Source organism: Myotis nattereri, assembly GCF_964212035.1.
Source record: "Myotis nattereri genome assembly, chromosome: 5".
NCBI classification, from domain to species: domain Eukaryota; kingdom Metazoa; phylum Chordata; class Mammalia; order Chiroptera; family Vespertilionidae; genus Myotis; species Myotis nattereri.
Genome location: NC_138080.1, coordinates 18336894 through 18361479, shown reverse-complemented (window position 1 = coordinate 18361479; position 24586 = coordinate 18336894). Strand labels below are relative to the sequence as shown.

The window sequence follows — 24586 nt, the reverse complement described above, 5'->3', positions numbered from 1 at the left end:
CTGCACTTATCTGAGGATGTAACCCCAAAGTGGGAAGCCTGAGAGTCCAAGCAGGGCCTTGGCCCAGCGAGGGTGGCATGAATAGATCTGTAGTCAGGACAGATTTGAGAGGAATGAAGCCAGAAGCTGAGAGACCGTTCAGTAGGAGATTACTGAAGTAATCCAAGCCAGAACTGGTAAGAGCTCAAACCTGAGCAGTGGTGGTGGGGGTGGAGCCAGAAGATTGATTCAACAATCTTTCTTTAGGTGAGGTTGGCTTTCTGGGGAGAAGCTCCTGGTAATGATAATACCTTCTTCTACCTAGTGATTTAACATGCAGATCCAGAGAAAACTTCATTTCCCCTTAACAAATAGGAATATAGGGATTGAAATCCTCCTGCTCTGACCCTAAATGCCTCATTACCTGCGCCCCTTGGTTCCCAATCAAGCACTTTAATTTACCTTGAGCTTTAAATTGGAGAGCTTCACCTACAGCTTCACCACTGGGGTCCATGTGATATCTGTTAGCTTTTTCTTGTAGCACGGCATCAAAAGTCTCCTGTGCAATTCGCCTTGTAGCCATGTTTCTCTGACCTGTAGTAGAGGGAAAAAGACACCAAGAATGACAACGAATGCTCAGAGAGCCGGCTCTCTATTTCACCTGATCTTCAAAGTAAGGAGGCAGTAACCCATAATCCAGCAAGGTACTTCAGAGAAAGGTCCGATTATTTCTAGGGGCCTCTGCTCTCAGGGAGCTCACAGGCGTGTGTTGACTAAAAAGGAGCAAGACAAGCACGGTGATCTTGGACAAGTGATTTTGTTTCTCTAAGACCATTTCCTCAGAATCCTTGGAAAGCTCTATGAAAAAAAGTCCTCATCTCCTGGGGTTGCTGGAGGACTTGGAGAAGCAACACGCATAACTGAGGGTAACAGTGTAGGGGAGTGGCAGTTAGGAAAGACGTGGCTGCTCCCGTTTAGTTGTAGGGAAGGAACTTCCATGACCTCATTTACTTGCAACAACCCAATGAAGTGGGTCCCGCTGTTATGAATGACATCAACCAGAAGAGGAAAGGGGAGCCTTGAGCTAAGTGACTCAGCCAAGGTCAACCATCCAGGGCTGCAACCTGGCAGGCAACACTAGCAGTGGGGACAAAGCCTGAAGACTAAATAGAAAAAGGCCAAGAAGCAACACGGAGGAATCCCGGGGTGGCCCGTCCTTAACCACCAAGACATCTCTTCCAACTTGAAACCTCCAACCCAAGACCCAAGCCTGCGCCTGCCTTGCAAGTCTTCCTGGTAACCATCGCCTCCTTTTCCATCCTTTAGTCCTTTTTCCTAGGGCGCCCCCCTTGTTCTCCTACTGGCGAAGGGAAGGGTCTTCGGGCCAGGCGGCCCGGGACCAAATCAAGCGACCTAACCTTACTATACCTCCGATTTGACCATCTACGGAATGGGCAGCCAATGATGGGGGTTGCTGCAGGGACTGAACCCGTTAAAAATGGCAAAGGGCCGTAGACAGCGCCCTGCCTCCGTGCTCGCCTCACGCGAAAGGCCGCTTCGGGCTCGGGTGGAATGAATGAGCGAGGAAACGAATGAACCCTTTCGGGTGCGGTCCGCCTGCTCCCGGCCTCCGAGGTCGAAGAAAAGGGGGCCTCGGGCCCCAGAGGCCGCAGACCGCCCCACCAGGCCGACCCGTCCGGGACGCGGCCGTCGTGCAGCCCGAGGGCCGAGCCCGCGGCGCAATCGCGGGGACACGGGGCCCGCTTGGGGCCGAGCCCGAGCCCCGAGCCCCCGGGACCCACCCACCGACAACGCGCGGGGCCGGGCCTCACCCCGAGCCCACCGAGTGCGGAGTCGCCCCCGCCGATGCCTGAGATTCAGCCACCACCTTCGCCGCCGCCCCCGCCGCCGCCGCCGCCGCCGCGCGAGGCGGGGACATGCAAATGAGCCAACGGTCCCTGCAGCGCCGCGCCGCGCAGGCGCAGGTCCACCCCGCGCCCTGGTGCGCAAGCGCAGGTGGCCACTGCCGCGCCCTCCCGTACCGGCGCGCTACCTGCTTCTTCAGGGCGGAGGCTCCGAAGGCGAAAAACTTCCTTGCAGGGGGCGCCGATGACGGAGAGCGGCCTGGAAAAAGCGGCAGAGGCACCGCCGCCGCACACCTGTTTGCCTGTTTGGCTTTACTTGCGCTCGCAGTCACCTGGGTCCATCTGGGTGCGGGTCGCTTAGCTGGGAAGGCCGAGGCGAGGCGGCGCCAGTGAGCCTGCGCGCTGACGGCGGCCAGAAGGGGCCAGAGGCGGTGCCGCCGGTGACAGACGCCAGCCCCACCTTTCCCACGTGGCCGCGGAGACCGGGTGAGAGACTGCAGCCGCCGGGACCCCTCGCGCGCGGGGCGGGGAGTGGGCGCCGCAGGGTCGGGCTGGTGACGGTGGGCTGTCCTTGAGGACTTGGTTTTGGGGAATGACTCTTACAGAAGCCGCCGAGGGACAAAACTGTCCCCTCCCCTGGCCTCCGCGGGTTCAGGTCTGTGTACAGAGTGCCGGCTGCGTACCCGGCTCCGTCCTAGACAGTGAGAAAAAGGTGAAGAATAAAACGGATTGGGCCCAGCTTTCATGGAGGTTAAGTTTCACTGGGGAGGAGGCTAGACCGTACAAACAAATAAATAAATGAACCGTGTTGCTCTTGATAGAGATAATATTCAAATAATAAAAGAGATGCGAAAGGAGATGGGGGCTGCTAACCAGAGTGATTATGAAGGATGTCCCTTGGATAGCTGGGACGAATGAGAAAGAGGCAGGAAGGCACAGGTGAGGAGGTCTAGGTAGGAAAAGAGCTGGTAAAGACACTGGGTTTTGTTTTCAGGGGGTTGGGACACCACTGCAGGATTTTGATCAGGTAAGAAGGTGGTCTCTTTGTGGAGATGCTCAGGGTGTGGCTGGGAGGAAGCAGGCCAGGCCACCCATTGGGAAGGATAGTGCCTGAATAAAGGTGGGTGTAAAGGGTGGAGGAAGATGAGGCATCATTCAAAGCATGTACCATGCTCTTGAGCAGAGCTCTGGCTGTCAGATGGGATCTTGCTGTTTCTCTTCCTTCCCCCACAACACCTTGGACCCTCTCTTGGCCCTGGCTTTTCCCCAGGTGACTCTCAGATGACCATCCTCAGGCACCATCTTTCTCATTCGTTCTAGATTGAGACTTTTGTCCCCCACCCAGCCTGGTGCGGGACCTAGGAGATCCGGAAGGATCTCAGAGATGGTCCCAGAGCCAGACACTGATCTCCCAGCTCAGGGCTGGGCAGAGGGAGGTTCCTGGGGTGAGGTGGGGTAGGGGATGCAGAGCAAGGTCAGAGGGCACAGGCTCTATCTGTGTAGCTTGGAAAGGCTCCCAGGGGGAGGTGGCCTGGAAGGGCTGGTGGAGATGCCGGAGGGGCAAGTTCCTGAAGGGTACCCAAGCCAAGAGGGTTCTTAGCTTCGCACAAGAAGTAATTCAGGATACGAGCCAGACAAGAGGTTAGAGTAGAAGCAATTTTATTGAGCAGAGAGGACAAGCAAGAAGAACTACTCCACAGGCAGGGTGGTGGATTCTCCTTAAAAGAGAAGGAAGAGAGACCCCCACCTGTCTCCAGAGGTTGAGCTTACTAGTATATGTTTGTAGCTTCTATGGAAAATTATTGGTATGGGGAAATAAAGAGTGGAAAAATGGGATTAACTTTAACCTTTACAAGGTATATTCTGTGGTTTGTTTTTTCTTTTATGGTTTGGCTAAATGATAAGGTATGGTTGAGTAGATATTAATCAGTCTTTGCAGGAATATTTTTGTTCCAGAGGCTCCTTGTGGTCTACTTGCACCTCTGGTCAGCCAAGTTCTGTCAAACAACATGTAGGGGGCCCCTGACTTAACTTTGACTTTCGGTAATTTATGTAATTCTCATGTACCTCTCCTACATTAGAAGTTCCTTAGACTAGAGGACCAGGTGAAGGAAAGATGTTAATGGGGCAGGATAGAGAGCATGATGGCCAGGCCTTTTGTTGCCTGTATGACCTCTGGTGGGTTCTTCCCTCTCTAAGATTCAGATTCCTTGTCTGTGAAGTGTGCATTCTTCCTCCACCCACCCACCCCTTTTAAAATTGATTTTAGAGAGAAAGAAAGGAGAGAGAGAAACATCAATTTGTTGTCCCACTTATTTATGCATTAATTGATTGATTCTTGTATGCGCCCTGACTGGGGATCGAACCCCTAAATCTCGGAACAATGCTTTAACCAGCTGACCTACCCGGCCAGGGCAGTGTGTATTCCCTTTCTCAACTGTGCCTTTGTGACAGGGTGGCTACTCACCGCAGGGTCTGAAGCATGGCCAGTGTGATGGAAGCAATGCCAAATGGCAGAGCCAGGAGTGGCAGGCACCATCGTGGAAGTTTCTGGTTCCTTGGAGCTGGCCATGGAACACCCCACCACCACCAGCCTGGACTTCCCATTGAGAAACTATCTCAAAACAGAAAATCCTTACTGTTTTCCTTCATTTTTGACTTTAGCAACCCCTGAACAGACTACTTGTTCTGGGGCAGAAGGAGTGGAGACTATCTGCAAGGGAGGGAAACAAGGTGGGCTGTTTGATGCCCTTCCACTCCCTACTTCCACAAATAAATTGGCTACATTACCTCTTAGGCAGCAAAGGAAAGGGACTAATAAGTAACATTTATTAAGCTCTTGCTCTGTGCCAGATCCTGTTCTAAGTGCTTTTCCAGAACTGGTTGAATTTTCACTGTCGCCCTGTGAGGTAGGTTCTGCATGTATCCCTCTCTCACCCATGAGGGAATGAAGAACCAGGTTAAGTGGAGGGCTTGGATTTGAGTGCTACCCCGCCGGCCCCAGAGCCTGTCCTCCCTGCTGGCGTGTCTGCGCAAACATAGATGGAATATTCACATCCTGTGCCACCTCCGCACAAAGGAGCATGGGCTAGGGTGGCCTGTTTCCACAGAGCCCAATTTGCCCTTGGATTTTTGCCACAATTGTCCTACTACCCCTATATCTTTGTCCTCCTAACACACTTTCTGCGTTGTGTGATTCTAGATTGGACCTGTGATCAGAAACAAATTGTTTTAAAAGACCGTATTAAGGCAATCGAGGAATTTGATCAGGGACTGTTAGATCTAGAGCTGTGCTGTTTAATAAGGCAGCCCCACATCACCTAAGGCTATTTACATTAAAATGAATTACAAATAAGTAAAGGTACCCGTTCAATTTCTCAGTTGCACTAGCTACATTTCACCTGTTCAATCCCGCGTGGACTGCACAGATATATAACACTCTGTCATTGCACAGAGTTCCACTGGATGCATGGTCAGATTCAGGTCAGGTTTTGGCAGGATGACTTCACAGGTGCATTTCGTCTGGGCAGGAGGTAGGTGGTGTTAGGTTTTTCTTTTGATATGAAATCATACAGTGGACACATATACTGTGCACCTGATGTCAGGTTCCTCATCAGTTTTACACCTGTTTTGCAGCCTTCAGGGATCATTGTCTAGATCTGTTCTGTTTGGTCAATTAGCTGAGATTCAGTTATAAGGCAGAACTTTCCTTCATCCTCTATAACTTGGTACCCACTTGTATGAGGGAAGCAGGATAAATGCTGAATTCTTGCCAGTTTACAGGAGAATGGGTTTGGGTTTGTTTTAGTACTATTATGAATGCATAGATTTTGATTTTGATATCCGTTGGGCTTTTAACATTTTATTATTGTTATTTTTTAATCCTCACCTGAGGAGTGAGGGTATTTTTTCCATTGATTTTTTTATAGAGTGAAAGGGAGGGGGTGAGGAGAGAGAGAAAGAGAGAAAGAAAGAGAGAGAGAAACATTTATGTGAGAGAGAGGTACGCACCCTTGACAGGGAATTGAATCTGAGACCCTCTGGTGAGTAGGCTGATGCTCTACCCATTGAGCACACTGGCCAGGACTTTTTTTTTTAATGCTCACTTGTCTCATCTTTAGCTAGTGGGCGCCGCTTAGGGTTTGCTCTCATGTCCTTTGCCATGACTTCTTTATTTTATTTTTTTAAAATATGGAACGCTCGACAAATTTGCGTGTCATCCTTGTGCAGGGGCCATGCTAATCTTCTCTGTATCATTCCAGTTTTAGTGTATGTGCTGCTGAAGTGAGCACTGACATGACTTCTTTAGAAGCTTCCTTACATTCTGCTCTCAAAAGATGCTCCTGCTTCCCCTGGCTTATTTCCTGTCCAGAACTGGAATCAGCCATTTCTCCAGGAGTCTTGGTTATGGTAGTTTGAGACCACAGTTGTGTTTGGAGTGCTTATTGCTGCTGTGGTGTCATTTCCTCTAGGCATTTTCTGTTGATATAACTATATAAATGGGGAGGGGTTGTTTACTTAAAAGAATATATAAGTTTGTATTGATACTTCCAGTTCAAATGTAAAAATTCTGAGTTTTTACTTCTTTGATTTTCTTATTTTAGAATCTTTTTTCTTTTTTGCTGGCACCTAATGACATAACCCTTATTACTTATTTGCTACACCTACAATAGTTTCATAATAACATTAATAATGTTAGATTTTCTTTTGTATTTTATATTATCCTTAGCATATATACTAATAAGAATGTACGGTCATATCACTGTGTTTTAAAATCACATGAAGTGGTCTGATCAGCACAATGCACTCTTAGATTTGTGGGCTTCATTTTATTCTTGCTCTTTTAGGATTGCTTTTATTTTTATTTTTATTGGTTTATTTCTTTTTCTAACCACATAAAACATTTACATGGGTTCCAAATTCAAACCTGTAAGACAAGGTAAATTCCGAGAGAACAATCCAGCTTCTAGTCCTGTCCTCAGCACCCTTTTCTCTGCCTCTCTTTTCAAGTAAGTATTTCTGTTAGTTTTTTATTTAGTATTCCTCTTTGTTTATTTACATTATTAATTTTTATTTAAAAATCTTATTATAATAAGAGTATATTATTATAAAAATACTAGAGGCCCAGTGCACAAAATTGGTGCACTGTTAGGGTCCCTAGCGGCTGCCAGCTGCCACCTGGGTACTCCCTTCCTTCCCCACCCGTCCCCCGCCCCCCGGGGCCTCCCTCCCTTCCCCCAGCTGCCTGCCACCTCCAGGGCCTCCCTCCCTTCCCCTGGCTGGCCCTGCCCCCTGGTCAAACTCCCAGTCGAGGGGACAATTTGCATACTACGCTTTTATTATATAGGATTGCCTTATATGATTATATAAGACATAACTATAATAAAGTAGTATATAGTTATACCAACATATTTTCTAATATATAACATTATAATTTTATATATGATTATATTATTATATATAATTGCATATGACAATACTATTTTACTATTTTATATAATATAATCCTTTAATATAATATTAAGCTACTATTTTACACTTATTGTTACTATTTTTTATTATAAGGACATGCATTATATTAACATTCCCCCTTTCTTAAAAAAATTTTTTTAATCCACCGAAGTACATGTTTTTATTGATTTTAGAAAGAGCAGAAGGGAGAAGGAGAGAGAGAAACATCGATGGGTTGTCTCCTGTATGTTCCCCAGCATGAAGGCGCTGACCAAGATGGAACCTGCAACCTGGGTACATGCCCTGACGTGGAATCTAACTTGTGACCCTATGGTGCTCAGGACAACACTCCAAATAGCTGAGCCACACTGGCCAGGGCAACATTCCCCCTTTTTTATAAAGTACTAGAGGACCGGTCCACAAAATTCATGTACTGGAGTGGGGTCCCTCAGCCTGGCCTGCGCCCTCTTTTTTTTTAAAATATATTTTATTGATTTTTCACAGAGAGGAAGGGAGAGAGATAGAGAGAGCTAGAAACATCGATGAGAGAGAAACATCGATCAGCTGCCTCTTGCACATCCCCCACCGGGGATGTGCCCGCAACCCAGGTACATGCCCTTGACCGGAATCGAACCCGGGACCTCTCAGTCCGCATGGCCTGCGCCCTCTTGCAGTCCAACAGCCATCAGGGGATGTCTGCCTGCCGGCTTAGGGCAGGCCTAAGTCGGCAGTTGGACATCCCTCTCATAGTCTGGGACCCCTTGCTCCTAACTGCTTGACTCCTGCTCCTTAGCGCTGCCATGGATGCAGGAGAGGCTCTTGCCACTGCCGCTGCATTCGCCAGCTGTGAGCCTGGCTTCTGGCTGAGCTGTGCTCCCCCTGTGGGAGCGCACTGACCACCAGGGGGCAGCTCCTGCATTGAACGTCTGCCCCCTGGTGGTCAGTGCACATCATAGCGACCGGTCATTCTGGTTGTTCTGCTGTAACAGTACTTAGGCTTTTATTATATAGATAGATAGTAATACCTCCCCTATTCTGCACTTTTAGAAGTTCTAGGGGTGTTGAGATATCACTCTATGCTGTGATCCAGGTTGTAAAAATTTTTCCAGATGTACGTATGGCTGCAGCCCCAGTAGATACTCCTTAAATGGTGGCCAGGTTCCCAACTGCCCTCAAAGAAGCTTTCTTCTCACCTTAACTTCTCAGCTCAGGAGCATCTGTTGGGTGCCTACAGCCCATGAGGAAGGGATGAAGATGGCCACCAAGCGCATCACCCAGGAGACCTTTGATGCAGCTGTTCGTGAGAACATCGAGGAGTTTGAGATGGGGCCAGAGGAAGCAGTGACAGAGGCTGTGGAGCAGTTTGAATCACAAGGTAGGGTGGTATGGCTCAGTCACAACACTGATCCAGCTCTTTGCCTGACAGACCCCTCTGGTCCACTGCTCTTAATGTGTGAGAGTGCTGTCCTGCTGTGGCCCCACCTCACCTGACGTGGCAGTCCTGGGCTGTGTACCCTCTCCATTTTCTGACCTGGGCAGGCTGGCTACCTGCTCTCACCTCCCTGGCACCTACCCTCTACTTGCCTGGGCCTTTCCTAGACATCTGCAGGGCTGGATACTTCAAGGTGGGTCTCATTTTGATTGTCACTTGAGTGAAGAGACTTTTCCTGACCAGGTCCCAAGAAACGGCCACCTGCCTCTCCACATCCTGGCTTGAGCTCAAGAAGGCATAAGTGGGTGTCAGTCACCTACCTGTAGAAACAGGTGTCATGCTCAAACCTGTCATGCACAGAGGGCAGTGGTTTCAAAAAGAGTTGTTTGGCCCAGACTTAGCAGCCATGTCCATATGGAGGTGCGAGGTGAAGGGGGTGGGTCTTTACTCCTCAGCCCTGTCCAGCCAATGGGAGTAGAACAGTAGTGAGGCTGCATGCCGTCACTGCAGCGAGAGGCACATTCTGCCTGGTGGGCTAAGAGGGGAGGGGATCCCATAGCCTTCTCCCTTGGGACTCCTGTTATTCCTCACCCTGGCTATATCCCTGCCCTCACTGGAAGGATACTTATGGGTAGTCCTCCAGCCATTATCCAGTGACTATATCCCACTCTGTGCCCAGGACACCAGCCTCTGACCTCTGAGGCTGAATACCTGGTCTCCCTTGCTCTCTGGCATCTCACTGGGTTTGGCCAATGGGAAGTCCAACTTTTAATCTGAAGTGATAGAGCCGGCGTTCATTTTCCAGCTCCCTGACTCACCCTTTGTCAAATGACCCTTGCCCCCCACTGTGGCCTGTCCTGGGGTGGGAGAGCTCCCTACAGTGGCTTACAGGTTCTCCAACCTCCCAGCCACACCACTACAAACAACCCGTTTTGTTTAATATTTTTTAAAATTGATTTCAGAGAGAATGGGAGAGGGAGAGAGAGATAGAAACATCAATGATAAGAAAGAATCATTGATGGGCTGCCTCGCACACTGGGAATTGAGTGCCCAAGCATGCGCCCTGATTGGGAATTGAACCTTCTGGTTCATAGGTTGATGCTCTACCACTGAGCAACACCTGGCTGGGCCAAACAACTCCCAGAAGTTCTCCTGAGTTGGGGGGACCAACAGAAGGGACATGAGGTGTGATCCTAGCAGGCCCATCAGGATGATGGAAGTCACTTGTTTCCTCACTTCTGCAGGGGTTGAACTGAGCAACATTATAAAGATGGCACCCAAAGTCTCTGCAGATGGACTTCAGGAGCCTATACACGACATCCTGCAGGTAGGAGGGAGTGGCCCATGTGGGCAGGGCTGACCTTACATGCCTGTTCCCATACACGTCACCTTGTAATAGTCTGTCAGAAGCACTTTTTCCCTGGTTTCCACTCAGCACATATAGGCTCTGAAGGTCAGGGAATGCCCAGCGTTTGCAGGTGGGCCTGAGTTTGCATCTAGGGCTCCCTGAGTCCATGTCTGAGCGTCTCTTGGGGGTGGAGGGCACCATGGAGGAGCCTCTTTTTTTTTTTTAAATATACTCCATTGATTTTTTACAGAGAGGAAGGGAGAAAGATAGAGAGTTAGAAACATCGATGAGAGAGAATCATCGATCAGCTGCCTCCTGCACATCTCCCACTGGGGATATGCCCGCAACCCAGGTACATGCCCTTGACCGGAATTGAACCCGGGACCTCTCAGTCCGCAAGCCGACGCTCCATCCACTGAGCCAAACCGGTTTCGGCGAGGAGCCTCTTTTTAGCTTTCCAACCACCAAGTTTGCTCAGAGAGAGTGGGATCATAGTAAGGCTGTCATCTATGACTATTTACCAGAACATTACAGCCTTTCCCCTTAGCACTAAAACTGGCCTGTAGAGTAGGCGGTATTGTTCCTGAATTACTGATTGGGAAATGGAGACTCAGAGCCTGCCCCGGCTCTCCAGCAACCCAAACAAGAAAGGTATAGCTTACAGTGGTTAAGTCTTTTTCTTAAGGTCATCCATCAAACAGTAGTAAGCTGTTGTAAAACAACAGAAGGTTCTAGTGTTTATTGAGAACAGGGTGTGGACTCAGTTCTGTGCAAGGTGCTTTCTTTGTGCTATCTCAGTTATTCTCCCAAAGACACCTGTAAGGTTGGGATTATTATTTCCATTTTTCAGATGGTGAAATTGAGATCCAAAGAGAGTAAAATGACTCCTGGCAGCAAGGGAGTGTAGTGATAAAAGAAGAAGTTGGAGGAGCAGCCCTGGGTGTGATCCCAGCTCTGACTAGGGCAAGGTGCTTATTATTTCTCCCTTCCTCAGAGTCCTCACCATCTCCTGCCTTATAGAGGTTATGTGAAAATCATCTTGTTTTCTTTTGACTTTGCTAGTAAGGATGAGTGTATTTTAAAATGAGCTTGTCTTCTGGCAGTTTTTCTATTTGGTGGTTTATCGTTTTTTTCTTATTGATTTGTAGATGCCCTTTCTATATGAAGGATCTCAGTAACAGTGATCTCTAGCAGTCATCGAGTACTTTTGAAGTGCTCAGCATTGTGCTAAATGGTTAAAACTCAATCTGTGATTAGCCCATTTTGTTGATCAGGAATATGAGGCTTCCCAAGAATAACTGACTCACCTATGGTCACAGCCATTGAGGAGCCGAGCTGGGACCCAGACCCAGGTCCTTCTCCTGGGGAAGCCAAGCTCAGAGAATGGCTTGGAGGTCTACTACTAGCAGTGTAGGAAACTAGTTTGTTTGTAGCCTTTGCTCTTTTATTATTCTTAATTTCAGTTTTAAAGTTTTATTCTTCATTACAGAAGAAGAATGTGAATATGTTCTTGGCATAAAAAAGTCAAGCAACTCTAGCTGGTTTGGCTCAGTGGATAGAATGTCGGCTTGTAGACTGAAGGGTCCCAGGTTCGATTCTGGTCAAGGGCACATGCCTGGGTTGCGGGCTCCATCCCCAGTGTGGGGCGTACAGGAGGCAGCCGATCAATGATTCTCTCATCGCTGATGTTTCTGTCTCTCCCTCCCTCTCTGAAATCAATAAACAAATATAAAAAATTCAAGCAATACTCAAGCATTTATAGTAAAATCTGAAAGTCCCTGTCCTATACATCCTACCAGCTTCCTTCTCACCCTTTCCTGTGAGTGGTGCCACACACATTGGGGTTCGAATCTCCTAGCTTTGTTCTCACCTTGCAACTTAACCAAACCTTTCTCACATACCATGGCACCATTGAGCTCTGCTTGTGTGTTGTGGTTCTGATGCATGAAAAATGCTTGACTTTATGCTCTGTGAAATAAGCCAGACACAAAAGGACAAATACTGCAAAATTCCATTACACGAAGTTCCACAAGTAGTCAAATTCATAGAGACAGAAAGTAGAATGGTGGGTGCCAATGGCCATGGCTAGCGGAGGTGAGTATGGGGAGTTAGTGTTTAAGGGAGACCGTTTCAGTTTGGGAAGATAATTTCTGGACATGGATGGTGGTGATGTCTGCCCAATGATGTGAATGTACTTAATGCCACTCAACTGTGTAATAAGAAATGGTTAAGATGGTAGATTTTATGTATATTTTACTACAAAAAACAAAAACTGAGGTTGTGGCATTTAGCAGGAACCCTACAAGAAACTTGAAAAGCATATGACACAAGTGCCATTGAGAACACATAATACTAGTATTGCAATTATTCTATATTTAGTCAGAGAAGAGAGGAAAAGAAAATGCCTGTTAGCTCTGTGGCAGGGAGGGCTCGTCAAAGAAACAGTGGCCTCTGCCAGCACTTCTGTCTGGGGGTAGCTGCCCCTCCAGCTCTTGCACTGATTCCAGACAAGTTAGTTCCTCCCTGTATGTCCCTGGTTTCTTTCAAGCTGCTACCCTGTGTGGGGTCCCTTTAAGAGGAACTGCCTAGGTCTACAGCAACCTCCATGTAACTCAGCTACAATCCCTGCTGGTTTAAAATTTTTATTTATTTATTTATTTATTTATTAATTATTGATTTCAGAGAGGAAGGGAGAGGGAAGGAGAGATAGAAACATCAATGAGAGAGAATCATTGATCGGATGCCTCCTGTACATTCCTGACTGGGGATGGAGCCTGTAACCTGGACATATGCCCTGATCGGAATCAAACCATGACCTCCTGGTTCATAGGCAGACACTCAACCACTGAGCCACACCAGACAGGCCCTGCTGGTTTTGACAGCCCCAAAATATGGGGATTTCTCTTCATAGCACTGGAACCCTGGGCTGGGGGGCCTGGTGTGAGGTTGAGACCCCTCGCTCCAATAGGGAAAGCTCCACAGCCAAGATAATCCCTTCCAATTTTAAACCACTACACGTGGGTGTGGGGTCAGCTGGTTCCGCACCTGTGCCCCACATGTCCACCCCACATCTCTGCCCCTCCTACCAATCTTGATGTGGCTTCTTCTTTTTTTTTTAAATTTTATTTTATTTAAAGTATTACAAATAGTAGTACATATGTCTCCTTTTTTCCCCCATTGACCTCCCCCCGGCCTCCCTTAGCCCCCAGCACATGCCCTCACCTCCCCTCCTTCCAGTGTCTTGAGTCCATTGGTTATGCTTACATGCATGCATACAAGTCCTTCAGTTGATCTCTTACCCCTGCCACCAACCCTCTCCTGCCTTCCTGCTGTAGTTTGACAGTCTGTTCTATGCTTTTGTATCTGTTGTTTTTTTTTTAATATATTTTATTGATTTTTTACAGAGAGGAAGGGAGAGGGATAGAGTTAGAAACATCGATGAGAGAGAAACATCAACCAGCTACCTCCTGCACACCCCCACTGGGGATGTGCCCTCAACCCAGGCACATGCCCTTGACTGGAATCGAACCCGGGATCCCTCAGTCCGCAGGCCAATGCTCTATCCACTGAGCCAAACCGGTTTGGTTGTATCTATTTTTGTTCATCAGTTTATAATGTTCTTTATATTCCGCAAATGAGTGAGATCATGTGGTATTTATCTTTCTGGCTTCTTCTTTAATTCCCTAGTTGTAGGACTTCTATTCAGCCAGATTTCAGACAGTTCTGAATATACTAGTTGTTGTTCTGTAATTGTAATTTTGACATGGTGTGGGAGGAGGCAAGTACCACATTTACCTACACTGCCATCTTGACTAGAACCTAAAAATACTGTTTTTAAATGTTGTTTTTTTTTTATTGATTTTAGAGAGAGTGGAAGGGAGAAGAAGAGAGAGAGCGAGAAATATCTATAAGCTGTCTCCTGCAGGCCACCTACTGGGGATCAAGCTCTTAATCCAGTCCTGTGCCCTGACTGGGAATCTAACCAGTGACTTTTTGCTGCTTGAGATGACTCAACCAACATAGCTAGCCGAGGCTCTTTAAAAAATATTTTTATTGATTTTTGGTGGAGAGAGAGAGTAAGGGAGTGGGAAAAAGAGAAAAAAAAATCCATATGAGAGCGTAGCATTGATGAGCTGGGTCCTGCATGCCCATACCAGGGATCGAGCCTACAACCCAGGCATGTGCCCTGACCCAGAGTCATACCGGCAACCCTATGGTGCAGGTGACGACACCCAACCAACTGAGCCACATCGGCCAGGGCTGTACCACAGCCTTTTTTAAAAAAAAAATCCTATCTAATAAAGAGGTAATATGCAAATTGACCATCACTCCAACACACAAGATGGCTGCCCCCATGTGGACACAAGATGGCTGGCAGGGGAGGGCAGTGGGGGATGACTGGGCCTGCAGGGGAGAGCAGTTGTGGGCAATCAGGCCAGCACAGGAGGGCAGTTAGGGGTGACTGGGCCTGCAGGGGAGAGCAGTTGGGAGGGCCCAGGCCTGTAGGGGAGGGAGGGCAGTTGGGGGTGATCAGGCCTGCAGGGGAGGGAAGTTAGGGGCGACTGGGTCAGCAGGAGAGGACACTTAGGGGTGACCAGGCCTGCAGGGGAGGGCGGTTAGGGGCAATCAGGCTGGCAGGGGAGCAGTTAGGCATCGATCAAGCTGGCAGGGGAGGGGTTAGCGGGTGATCAGGCTGCCAGGCAGAAGTGGTTAGGGGAAATCAGGCAGGCAGGCAAATGAGCAGTTGGGAGCCAGCAGTCCTGGACTGTGAGAGTGATGTCTGACTTCCCGTTTAGGCCTGATCCCAGTCGGACATTCCTCGAGGGGTCCCAGATTGGAGAGGGTGCAGGCTGAGCTGAGTGACAACCCCCTCCCCGTGCATGAATTTTGTGCACCGGGCCTCTAGTGCAGTGATGGCGAACCTTTTGAGCTTGGCGTGTCAGCATTATGAAAAACCCTAACTTAACTCTGGTGCCGTGTCACATATAGAAATTTTTTGATATTTGTAACCATAGTAAAACAAAGATGTATATTTTTGATATTTATTTTATACTAAAGGCCCGGTGCACAAAAATTTGTGCACTCGGCTGGGGTGGGGGGGGGGGTGTCCCTCAGCCCGGCCTATGCCCTCTTGCAGTGTAGGACCCCTCGGAGGATGTCCACCCCAATGGGGACCCTCACTCCATGGAGGTTTGGCCAGCCTGGGAGGGGCTGATGGCCGTTTTCAGGCTGGCCAAGCACCCTGGTGACGTAAGCTCCCAGCCTCTCCTTTTTTTCTTTTTTATTCTGGGATTTATTTACCTTCTATAATTGAAACTTTGTTGCCTTTAGCGGAGGCCTGCTGAAAGCTTGGCTTCCTCCATCGCCAGGGGCAAACCAGTCCTGCTCGCTCCAGCTTCGTGGCCATGGCTGGCTGAAAGCAGGTATCTGGGGTTTGTTTACGTTCTATAATTGAAACTTCATTGCTTTCAGTGGAGCTCAGAGCCAGCTCCTGCTTGCTCCAGCTCCATGGCCACGGCTGGCTGAAAGCAGGTATCTGGGGGTTATTTACCTTCTATAATTGAAACTTTGTTGCTTTCAGTGGAGCTCAGAGCTGGGCCCTGGCAGGCGGGGAAGCTTGGCTTCCTCCATCACTGGAGCAAGCAAGCCTCCAACTTGCTCCAGCTCCGTGGCTGCCAGCTGCCATCTCGGTTGGGTTAATTTGCATATAGTCACCCTGATTGGCTGGTGGGCATGGCTTAAGGCGTAGTGAAAGTAAGTCAATTTGCATGTTTGTCTTTTATTAGTATAGGATATTTAAATGCCATTTAACAAAGAAAAATCAACCAAAAAAATGAGTTCGCATGTCACCTCTTACACGCATGTCAGAGGTTAGCCATCACTGCCCGTGTGTGTGTGTGTGTATTTTTTTTTCTTGATTTCAGAGAAGAAGGGAGAGGGAGAAAGAGAGACATCAATGATGAGAGAGAACCATTGATTGGCTGCCTCCTGCATGCCCCCTACTGGGGACTGAGGCCACAACCTGGGCATGTGCCCTGACTGGGAATCAGACTGTGACCTCTTGGTTGATAGGTGAACCCTCAACCACTGAGGCACACCGACCATGTTGTACCACAGCTTTTTTATCCATTCATTTACTGATGGGCACTCGGGCTACTTCCAAATCTTGGCTGTTGTAAATAATGTTGCATTGAACATGAGGGTCCATATATTCTTTCCAATTATTGTTTCAGGTTTCTTCAGGTAAATTCCCAAAAGTGTTATTGCTAGGTCATAAGGCAGTTCTATTTTTATTTTTTTGAGGTAACTCCATACTGCTTTTTACAGTGCTCCACCAGTCTGCATTCCCACCAGCAGTGCACAAGGGTTCCCTTTTCTCCACATCCTCACCAACACTTGTTTGTTGATTTATTGATGACAGTCATTTTGACAGGCGTGTATGGGTTTGTCTTAAGGCTCCTGTTCAGGCAGGCACTGAGGTCATAGAGTTGAATTGCAGCTAGATTGTCTGTCCTGTTCATATTGTTTTCTTTCATTATTATTTCCCCCCAGATGCTTAGAGTTAAATTTGAGTGAATCAGCTGTGTGTACAGTATGGTTTTATTTGGCAGATGCTCAGTAAATATTTGTGGAGTAAATGAGAGAGAGCAGGCCTAGCGAAGGTGGCTTTCACCTTTTTTGGAGAGCTGGCCATTGGAGGGTGTATCAGTTAGTTATGGCTGCATAAGAAGCAACCCCAAACAACAGCCATTTCATTGTTTCTTATGATTCTACTGGGTTGACTGAGTTCAGTTGGACAGTTTGTTTTGCTTGGGACCTCACATGCAGTGGCAGCCAGGGCTGGGATGTTTAAAACATCTGTACTTGTATGTGTGGCTCCTTGGCAAGGACACTGAGAGGCCTGAACCTTGACTTCTATGTGGCCTATGAAACTCAAGGCTCCTAAATGCACAGGCATAGAAGCTGACTTGGCTGGAACTGGCCCCACAGAACTTCCAGTGTAGGTCCAGACCTCAGGGGTACAGCACTGTCACTATGGCCCTCCTTGGGCTGAATTGACACTGAGGTTTCTCCCATGTTTTCTAGATCCTGGAAGACCTGCAGGAGTCCGTGGCCTGCTATTACCCCCAGAAGGTGTCAGCACAACTTACCCGCTTTTGTGAGCAATGCAAGCAGCACAAGGCCTGCCGCTTTCTGGCAGCTCAGAAGGGTGCCTACCCCATTCTACTTGCTGCCTGGAAGCTGGCTGCAGCAGGTGACCAGGGACTTCTGCTCCAGGCCCTCAATGCCCTATCAGCACTGATCAATGGCCAGCCCGACCTCTTGGACACCCAGGGCCTAAAGCTGCTGGTGACCACTCTGGACCAGCATGCTGATGCAGCTGATCTGATTTGCTCTGGGATCCGCTGCATACGCCATGCCTGCCTGAAACATGAGCAGAATCGGCAGAGTCTGGTGAAGGCTGGTGTGCTGCCCCTATTAACTGGTGCCATCGTCAGGCACAGCCGCTGTGCCGATGTGGTCAGGGAGGCCTCTTGGGCCCTCCGCATCATGACTTTTGATGATGACATTCGTGTGCCCTTCGGCAATGCCCACGACCACGCAAAGCTGATCGTGCAGGAGAACGGAGGCTTGAAGGTGCTCATCGAGGCTGCCAAAGGTAGGAACAGGTGTGGTAAGAGTTAGAGTCAGGGCCTAGAGCTACTTTAGGCATAGGCATGGCTGGCTCTAGGCTCCACTTGCCTCCCTTGGCTTCATCCTACCTGCATGGTAGCCCTTATGGAGCAGTATCCTGACTCCTACTTGGTCCAGGAGAGCCAGCACTCATTGGCCAGGACCAAGTCCTGTGGACATATCTAAAGCCATTTGGGGAGGGGACTCAGCTCTGTCCAACGAGATTGAGAGTGGGGAAGAGCTCCCCAAAGGGAAAACAAGGGTGTTTCCCAAAGATGGGGGAAGTATTGCTGGCATTCACTATGGCTGGTCCCAGGTAGCAGTTCACACTTTGGTTCACACTTGGCCACAAATTCTTGTGCACATTTGTGTTTCTGACTCCAGGGTAACCATGAGCCCGTCATGGGAGCTTGTAACACTGACATTCAGACCTCAAAGCACCAGCTCCCATCCACTGCATCCACCAAAAAAGGCCTGATAGGTCTGGTGTACTGAAGGTGCTAGAAGAATGAGTTCCCTTTCCCCACCGGCTCTTGCCTTGTCTGCCAGAGAGATGGGCCTCCCTCAGTCTCCCCTCCAAACCCTTGGAGAGAGTGGAAACAGATCTTGATCATCTTGGAAGTCAGGCTGCTTTTCTGAGGGATCATTTGCATTTTCTTGTTTATTTACAGGAGCTCATTTTTGTCAGGGTTCTACCAGAGAGACACAACCAGTAGGATATGTGGGTATAAAGAGTTATTGCAAGGAGTTGGCTAATGTGGGGTTTTCGAGTCAAATCCTTGGGGCAGGAACTGACACCACACTCCACAGGGGTGCTTTTTCCTCCTCAGGAAGACCTCAGTTTCTCTGGTAAGGTCTTCAACTGATTAGACCATCCAGGGTCCACTCCTTTACTTAAAGGCAGATGGATAGCACCATGTCTAGAGAACACCTTCATGGCACATCAGATTAGTGCCCATGGAGTCACTGGGGCACACGAACTGACTATTACATAAACTCTGCATAGATTATGGCTCTCCACCCCTTCCCCAGGAGAGGCAGTGCAGCCTCCTCCCTGTGTCTCTGAGCTTGGTCTTCACAACTGTTCAGTTCTGCCCTGTCAACTCTGTATGTCTCTCTATGGTTTCTGGGTTTCCTGTTATACTTAGAAAGGTCATTCCCACCCCAAAAGCATAAAAATAGCCTCGGATGTTTTATTATGGCATTGTTATGATTTTCTTTTTTTAGGTATTACCATCAGTTGGTCTGGTATTCAGCTGGGGCATGGTGAAGAGGTGGGGGGGGGAGCAGGGCATCCAGTGTCTTCCTCAATTGTCAGCAGGGGGCACTGCAGGTCCATACTGCCCATGGTGTTCACTGGGGCTCTCCTGGTTTAGGAAGCCACCTTGCCAGGCAGAGGGTGGAGCAGGATTCGAACCAGGACTGCTGGCTCGGAGCTGTGGCTGGTCCTCTGCTCCTTCCTCATCCCCACAGTTCCTCTGCCTCCCTCTCTGCAGCGTTCCCTGACAACCCCAGCGTCCTGAGTGAGCTCTGCAGCACTCTGTCCCACCTGACTGTTCGCAACGAGTTCTGTCAAGAGGTCGTAGACCTGGGGGGCCTTGGCATCCTGGTGGCCCTATTGGCCAACTGCAACAACCATCAGGTGGGCATCCAGAGCTGTCTTAAAGTGCAACGTCCCCTCACCCTGATTTCAACTTGACATTTTTCTCCATGCCTGGAAAAGTCTCCAGCCTCTCAGGGAACTTGTCCCTTTGGGCTCCTGCCAGCCATACAAGCCTGTGTGAGGACACGCCTGGCCCGTGTGCTGCTTCCAAAACCAAATGTGTTTCTACTCCTCATTGACCCATAGGTGGGAACTAAAGTTTTGGGGCAGACAAACCCATCCCACTCTTTCGTACTGTTCTCTAGTATCTTTATATTTTCTTCCAGGAGTAGGAGGGACAGGAGTGGGTGTCGCCAGGGCTAACCCAGACCTCAGCTCAGCTGTGTGATGCTTGAATGAGGCCTACCCCTCACTTCCTGGGCTTTTCTCTCTGTATAACAACAGGTCAAGCACCCCTGACCCTCATTAATTCATGTAACAGTGACTTATCAACCACCTCACCACATGTCCAGCCTAAGGCTAGGGATCCTGACCCGGCCAGTGACAGCAGCCGGTCAAGTCAATCACTGCCCACCCTGGGCCTGCAGCCAAGGCCAAGGAGACCTGGTATTCTGATTGCTGAGCCAATGCTTCCTCTGGGAGGACGGGGGAAAAGTCATTGGAACAACAAGGTCTACTTCCCCTGCCTTCTCTATACAGTGAATAGTAACCCAGCTGTCACGTGCCGCCTTTGTGCCCCAGGGCAGCACTAGCTGTTGTTCAGACTGCTGAACAGCCCAAACCGACCCTCGAGACCCCCTCCCGCAATACAGCACCTTAGCAGTTAGCACCTGGTGCAGCGGGGAGGGGGGCTGGCTGCACCAGGGTGTGACCCCCTTGTGCTCTCCATATAGGACCTTGTGAAGCAAGTGCTGAGTGCCCTGAGGGCCATTGCAGGCAATGATGATGTGAAGGATGCCATTGTCCGTGCAGGTGGGACAGAGTCCATTGTGGCTGCCATGACCCGGCACCTGGCCAGCCCCCAGGTACCTCCAAGGGGCTCATGAGGTGGGGCAGTGGATCTGGAATCCCAGCTCAGTCACTATATCTGTGTGATGCTCTTTCCATTTCCTCAACTAGAGATGAGGGAGGGGTAGGGGCAGGGAGAATGGGGGTGGGCAAGGGGTGGGATCAGGCAAGGTTAGGGTGGAGGGGGGCCTGGTGAGTGAGAGCCAGGGTAAGCAGAGCGGGAAGTGGGACAGAAGAACTTGGTTGATGTTTTTGTCACCCTGATACTGTTCCTGCTATTGCTGGTCCGGTACACACCTAAACTGATAGTGATCTGTTCAAGTGGGGTCTTGGGACACTCACCTAGGGGTCTGTTGGCCTGGTCTCAGCCATTCCTGTGACCCATCCTGCAGGTATGCGAGCAGAGCTGTGCAGCCCTGTGTGTCCTGGCCCTGCGCAAGCCCGAGAACAGCCGGATTATTGTAGAGGGCGGTGGTGCTTTGGCTGCACTGGAGGCGATGAAGGCACACCCGAAGGAGGCTGGTGTGCAGGTGGGTAAGGAAGTAGGAGAGGCAGAAGCCCACATGCAGAAGGGGGGCCAGACAGGCCCTCCTAGTCCCTGTCCCTGTCCCCATTCCCATCATGGCCCAAGCCTTATAGGTTCCTATTCCTTCCCAGCTCCTAGAGTTCTGCAGCTACATGCCAGCCTCCAGAGTATACTGTCCCTGCTCCTTTATTCTGTGTTTGATATTTTCTTTTAGGCTCTTTGTAGGAATCTGGGGAGGAGGAAGGAATGGCGGAGAGCAGATGGGGCTCTGCTTGGATTTGGGATGGTTCTGCCCGCCTCACTGGGGAGTCTTCAGGGCTGAACTATACACGGAGCTATGCGTACACTGTGGCCTGAAACCCACGCTTCTTCTTGTAGTCCCTGGTTCTCCCACCTCTCACATGCACCCCAGCACTGGGGCCTCATGATCCTTAGATGCCCCAGGCTGTGGTTCCTATAGGGCCTTGCTCTCCTGGCCCTTCCAGGACATCATGCCCTTGGCTGGCCCATTACCTTGTCCTTTTCTGACCACCCTGGCCAGAAGTCCCCACACTTCACCTACTCATCCACTGGTGGTGGAAGCCTTGTTGGGGTGCTTCTAGGTACCCACACATGGCAGATATGCAAGGTTTACTGAAGGAGTACCAATGTAATTGACAGATGGGCTCTGTGCACACCCCTTCTTTCCTCTCTCTTGCTGCCCTCTTCCTTTGGGGCCCCTGCCAGACTCTCTGTGAGACTAAAGATCCATACCTGAGTGATCAGCCCCACCTGCTGAACCTTTGGGCACCCTGGGAAATAGATTAGCTTTGCCTTGGGCTGTGGAGAAGATGAAGTGAAGGGATGCATCTGGCCTGATGAGTCATAGCATAGCACCCATCGAATAATGGCTATGGTCATCATTGTGTTATGAGGATAACCCCAAGATCAGAGTGGATCCTACCTTGGGACTTTTAGCACCAGCCTACAGCCTTCATCTTCTCTCCCTTCTAGAAACAGGCCTGCATGCTGATCCGAAACCTAGTGGCCCGCAGCCAGGCCTTCTCACAGCTCATCCTGGACCTGGGGGCTGAAGCACTCATTGTGCAGGCCCGTGCTGCTCACCAAGATTGTGAGGACGTGGCCAAGGCAGCCCTGCGGGACCTGGGGTGCCATGTAGAGCTCCGAGAGCTGTGGACTGGCCAGAAGGGCAACCTGGCACCTTGACCCAGCCTCCTAGATTGCGACTCTGGGTGAGTCGTGTGACTCAGGAAATGGGGAGATCCATGTCCAGCTACTCTGCCTCCCAGATTCCTCCCCCAACTCAGTGAGACCTGTTTTCTGATGGGTACCAGGTACAAGCTTGGGGGTAGAAAGGGAGCACTGGTAAGGCATCTACACTGGGTCTTGTGCTCCCATCACCAGCCAACAGTGTTAGTATTACCCATCTTGGCCCCTCCCCCAGGCCCTTTCCTACCAGAAGGACCTTCTCAGCATTGCTTAGGTGAAGGCTATCTGAAATTTGGCAGACACACTGGCCTCAGAGTGGGGCAGGGATCTCGCTTCTGCCTATTCAAGTCCATTCTTGCTTTGCTCCTGTTTCTCTCACCTGTAAATGGGTTGAAGATACCTTGCCTTTCCTGGCCAGAGGGCAGGGACTGAGGCTGGTCCATCTCTGGGGCCCCAGGCCAGCCATTTCTGTGTGGTAATAAAAAGACCTTGCTTGCCCTGGACTGTGTGGCTTAGTTGGATGAGTGTTGTTTCATAAACCAAAAGGTTGCTGGTTCAATTTCCTGCCCAGTAGGGGTATGTAATAGGCAGCCAATTGATGTGTCTTTCATTGGTAATGTTTCACTCTCTCTCCCTCTCCTTTCCTCTCTCTCTCAATAATAATAATAGTAAATACATATATATATATATATACACACACACACACACACACACACACACTAGAGGCCCGGTGCACAAAAATTTGTGCACTCGGCGGGGAAGGGGGGTGTCCCTCAGCCCCACTTGTGCCCTCTCACAGTCTGGGACCCCTCGGGAGATAACGACCTGCTGGCTTAGGCCCGCTCCTGGGTGGCAGAGGGCAGGCCCAATCCCTAGGTGCCTGCCCCTCAGCCCCTGTTCGGGCTCAGAGCAGGGCCGATTGGGGAGTTGGGGCGCTGCCCCCTGTCATGCACAGAGCAGGGCAGATTGGGAGGTTGCGATGCCACCCCCAGTCACTCTCAGGGTAGGGCCGACTGGGGGGTTGGGGCGCCGCCCCCTGTCACACTCAAGGCAGGGTCGATGGGGAGGTTGCGGCGCCACCCCCGTCACGCACAGAGCAGGGCCGATCAGGGGGCTGGGGAGCTCCCCCCTATCACGCACAGAGCAGGGTCAATCAGGGGGTTGGGGAGCTCCCCCCTGTCACACACAGCCCTCGCTGCTCCACTGATCCCGGTGCCAGGAGGCCTCGCGGCTCCGCTGATCCCAGTGCCAGGAGGCCTCGCTGCTCCACTGATCCAGGGGTGTGAGGCCTCGTGGCTCCGCTGATCCCGGGTTCGGGAGGCCTCGCAGCTCCGCTGATCCCAGTGCTGGGAGGCATATTACCCTTTTACTATATAGGATAGAGGCCTGGTGCACGGGTGGGGGCCAGCTGGTTTGCCCTGAAGGGTGTCCCAGATCAGGGTGGGGGTCCCGCTTGGGTGCCTGGCCAGCCTGGATGAGGGGATGATGGCTGTTTGCAGCTGGTCACACCCCCTTCAGGGTGGGGGTCCCCACTAGGGTGCCTGGCCCGTCTGGGTGAGGGGCTGAGGGCTGTTTTCAGGCTGGCGGGTGACTGAAGCTCCCAACCTCTCCTTTTTTTCTTTTTCTTTTATTCTGGGATTTATTTACCTTCTATGGCTGTCACTGGAACTGAGAGCCGGCTTTAGCTCTGAGGCTCGGCCCCAGCTCAGACCTCGGCTGCTGAAAGCAGGTATCTGGGTTTGTTTGGCTTCTATAATTGAAACACTGTTGCAGCTCCAGCTCTGAGACCCCGCTGGCTGAAAGCAGATTTCTGGGATTTGTTTAGCTTCTAGAATTGCAACATTGTTTCTTTGAGTGCAGCTCAGAGGCCGGCAATGGCAGGCGGGGAACCTTGGCCTCCTCCATCGCCGGGGCAAGCAAGCCTCCTGTTCGCTTCAGTTGCCTGGCTGCTGGCCGCCATCTTGGTTGGCAGTTAATTTGCTTATTGCCCTGATTAGCCAATGGGAAGCGTGTTGGAGGTATGGTTAATTACCATGTTTGTCTATTATTGGATAGGAGATATATATATATATTTAGTTGTTTTGTTGTTGTTTTTTGTTTTTAAAAAGAGACCATTGGTTGACAAATGGAGGACTCTCTTCCAAGGTCCTTATGCAGGAGTAGGGGGCTTTGCAGCCAATGGTCTCAGATAATGGGAGGAGTGGACATTTTGGCAGGCCATGGGGTTGCTGAGGAAAGTGAAGAGGTTTTGAGAACAGCTTGGGATATAGGATCTGATGTTGCTTTTAGACAGGCAGATTGCTGGGGCCACAGTTGGCATGAGCCTGGGGTTTGCAGGCACCTAGGTTGCTGCTTCTGAGTGTGCATCTCCCTGGGGAGCTGAGTTGCTTAGCATCCAACCCCCCTCAACTATGTTGCCTGCAGTAAGTGACATAACCTCTCTGAGCTTTGATTTGATCCTCCATAAAACAGGGAGTGTGTGTGTGGGGCG

At 50.0% G+C, this 24586-nt stretch overlaps 2 protein-coding genes across 9 annotated transcripts in view; one reads left to right on the top strand and one right to left on the bottom strand.

The window, feature by feature from the left end:
- SUGP2 (SURP and G-patch domain containing 2) overlaps positions 1 to 1899 on the bottom strand; it is a 28767-nt gene extending 26868 nt beyond the window's left edge. For 4 of the 8 annotated variants that reach the window (XM_081092071.1, XM_081092072.1, XM_081092073.1 and 1 more), the window contains exons 1-2: positions 1812 to 1892; positions 442 to 573 (exon numbers count right to left, since the gene is read on the bottom strand). In XM_081092071.1, the coding sequence (XP_080948197.1) occupies positions 442 to 562 (121 nt within the window). In that variant the 5' untranslated portion in view covers positions 563 to 573; positions 1812 to 1892. Of the gene's footprint in view, positions 1 to 441; positions 574 to 1811 lie in introns of all 8 variants that reach the window. The other 4 variants (XM_081092076.1, XM_081092077.1, XM_081092074.1 and 1 more) reach the window with 3 other exon arrangements.
- Positions 1900 to 2019: 120 nt separating this feature from the next.
- On the top strand, positions 2020 to 22598 carry ARMC6 (armadillo repeat containing 6). The gene is made up of 8 exons (XM_081093469.1): positions 2020 to 2330; positions 8502 to 8670; positions 9972 to 10054; positions 17162 to 17735; positions 19246 to 19391; positions 20246 to 20377; positions 20753 to 20890; positions 21880 to 22598. Exons 2-8 carry the CDS (start codon positions 8544 to 8546, stop codon positions 22090 to 22092), a joined length of 1413 nt encoding a protein of 470 aa, XP_080949595.1. The 5' UTR covers positions 2020 to 2330; positions 8502 to 8543; the 3' UTR covers positions 22093 to 22598.
- Positions 22599 to 24586: the final 1988 nt, after the last annotated feature.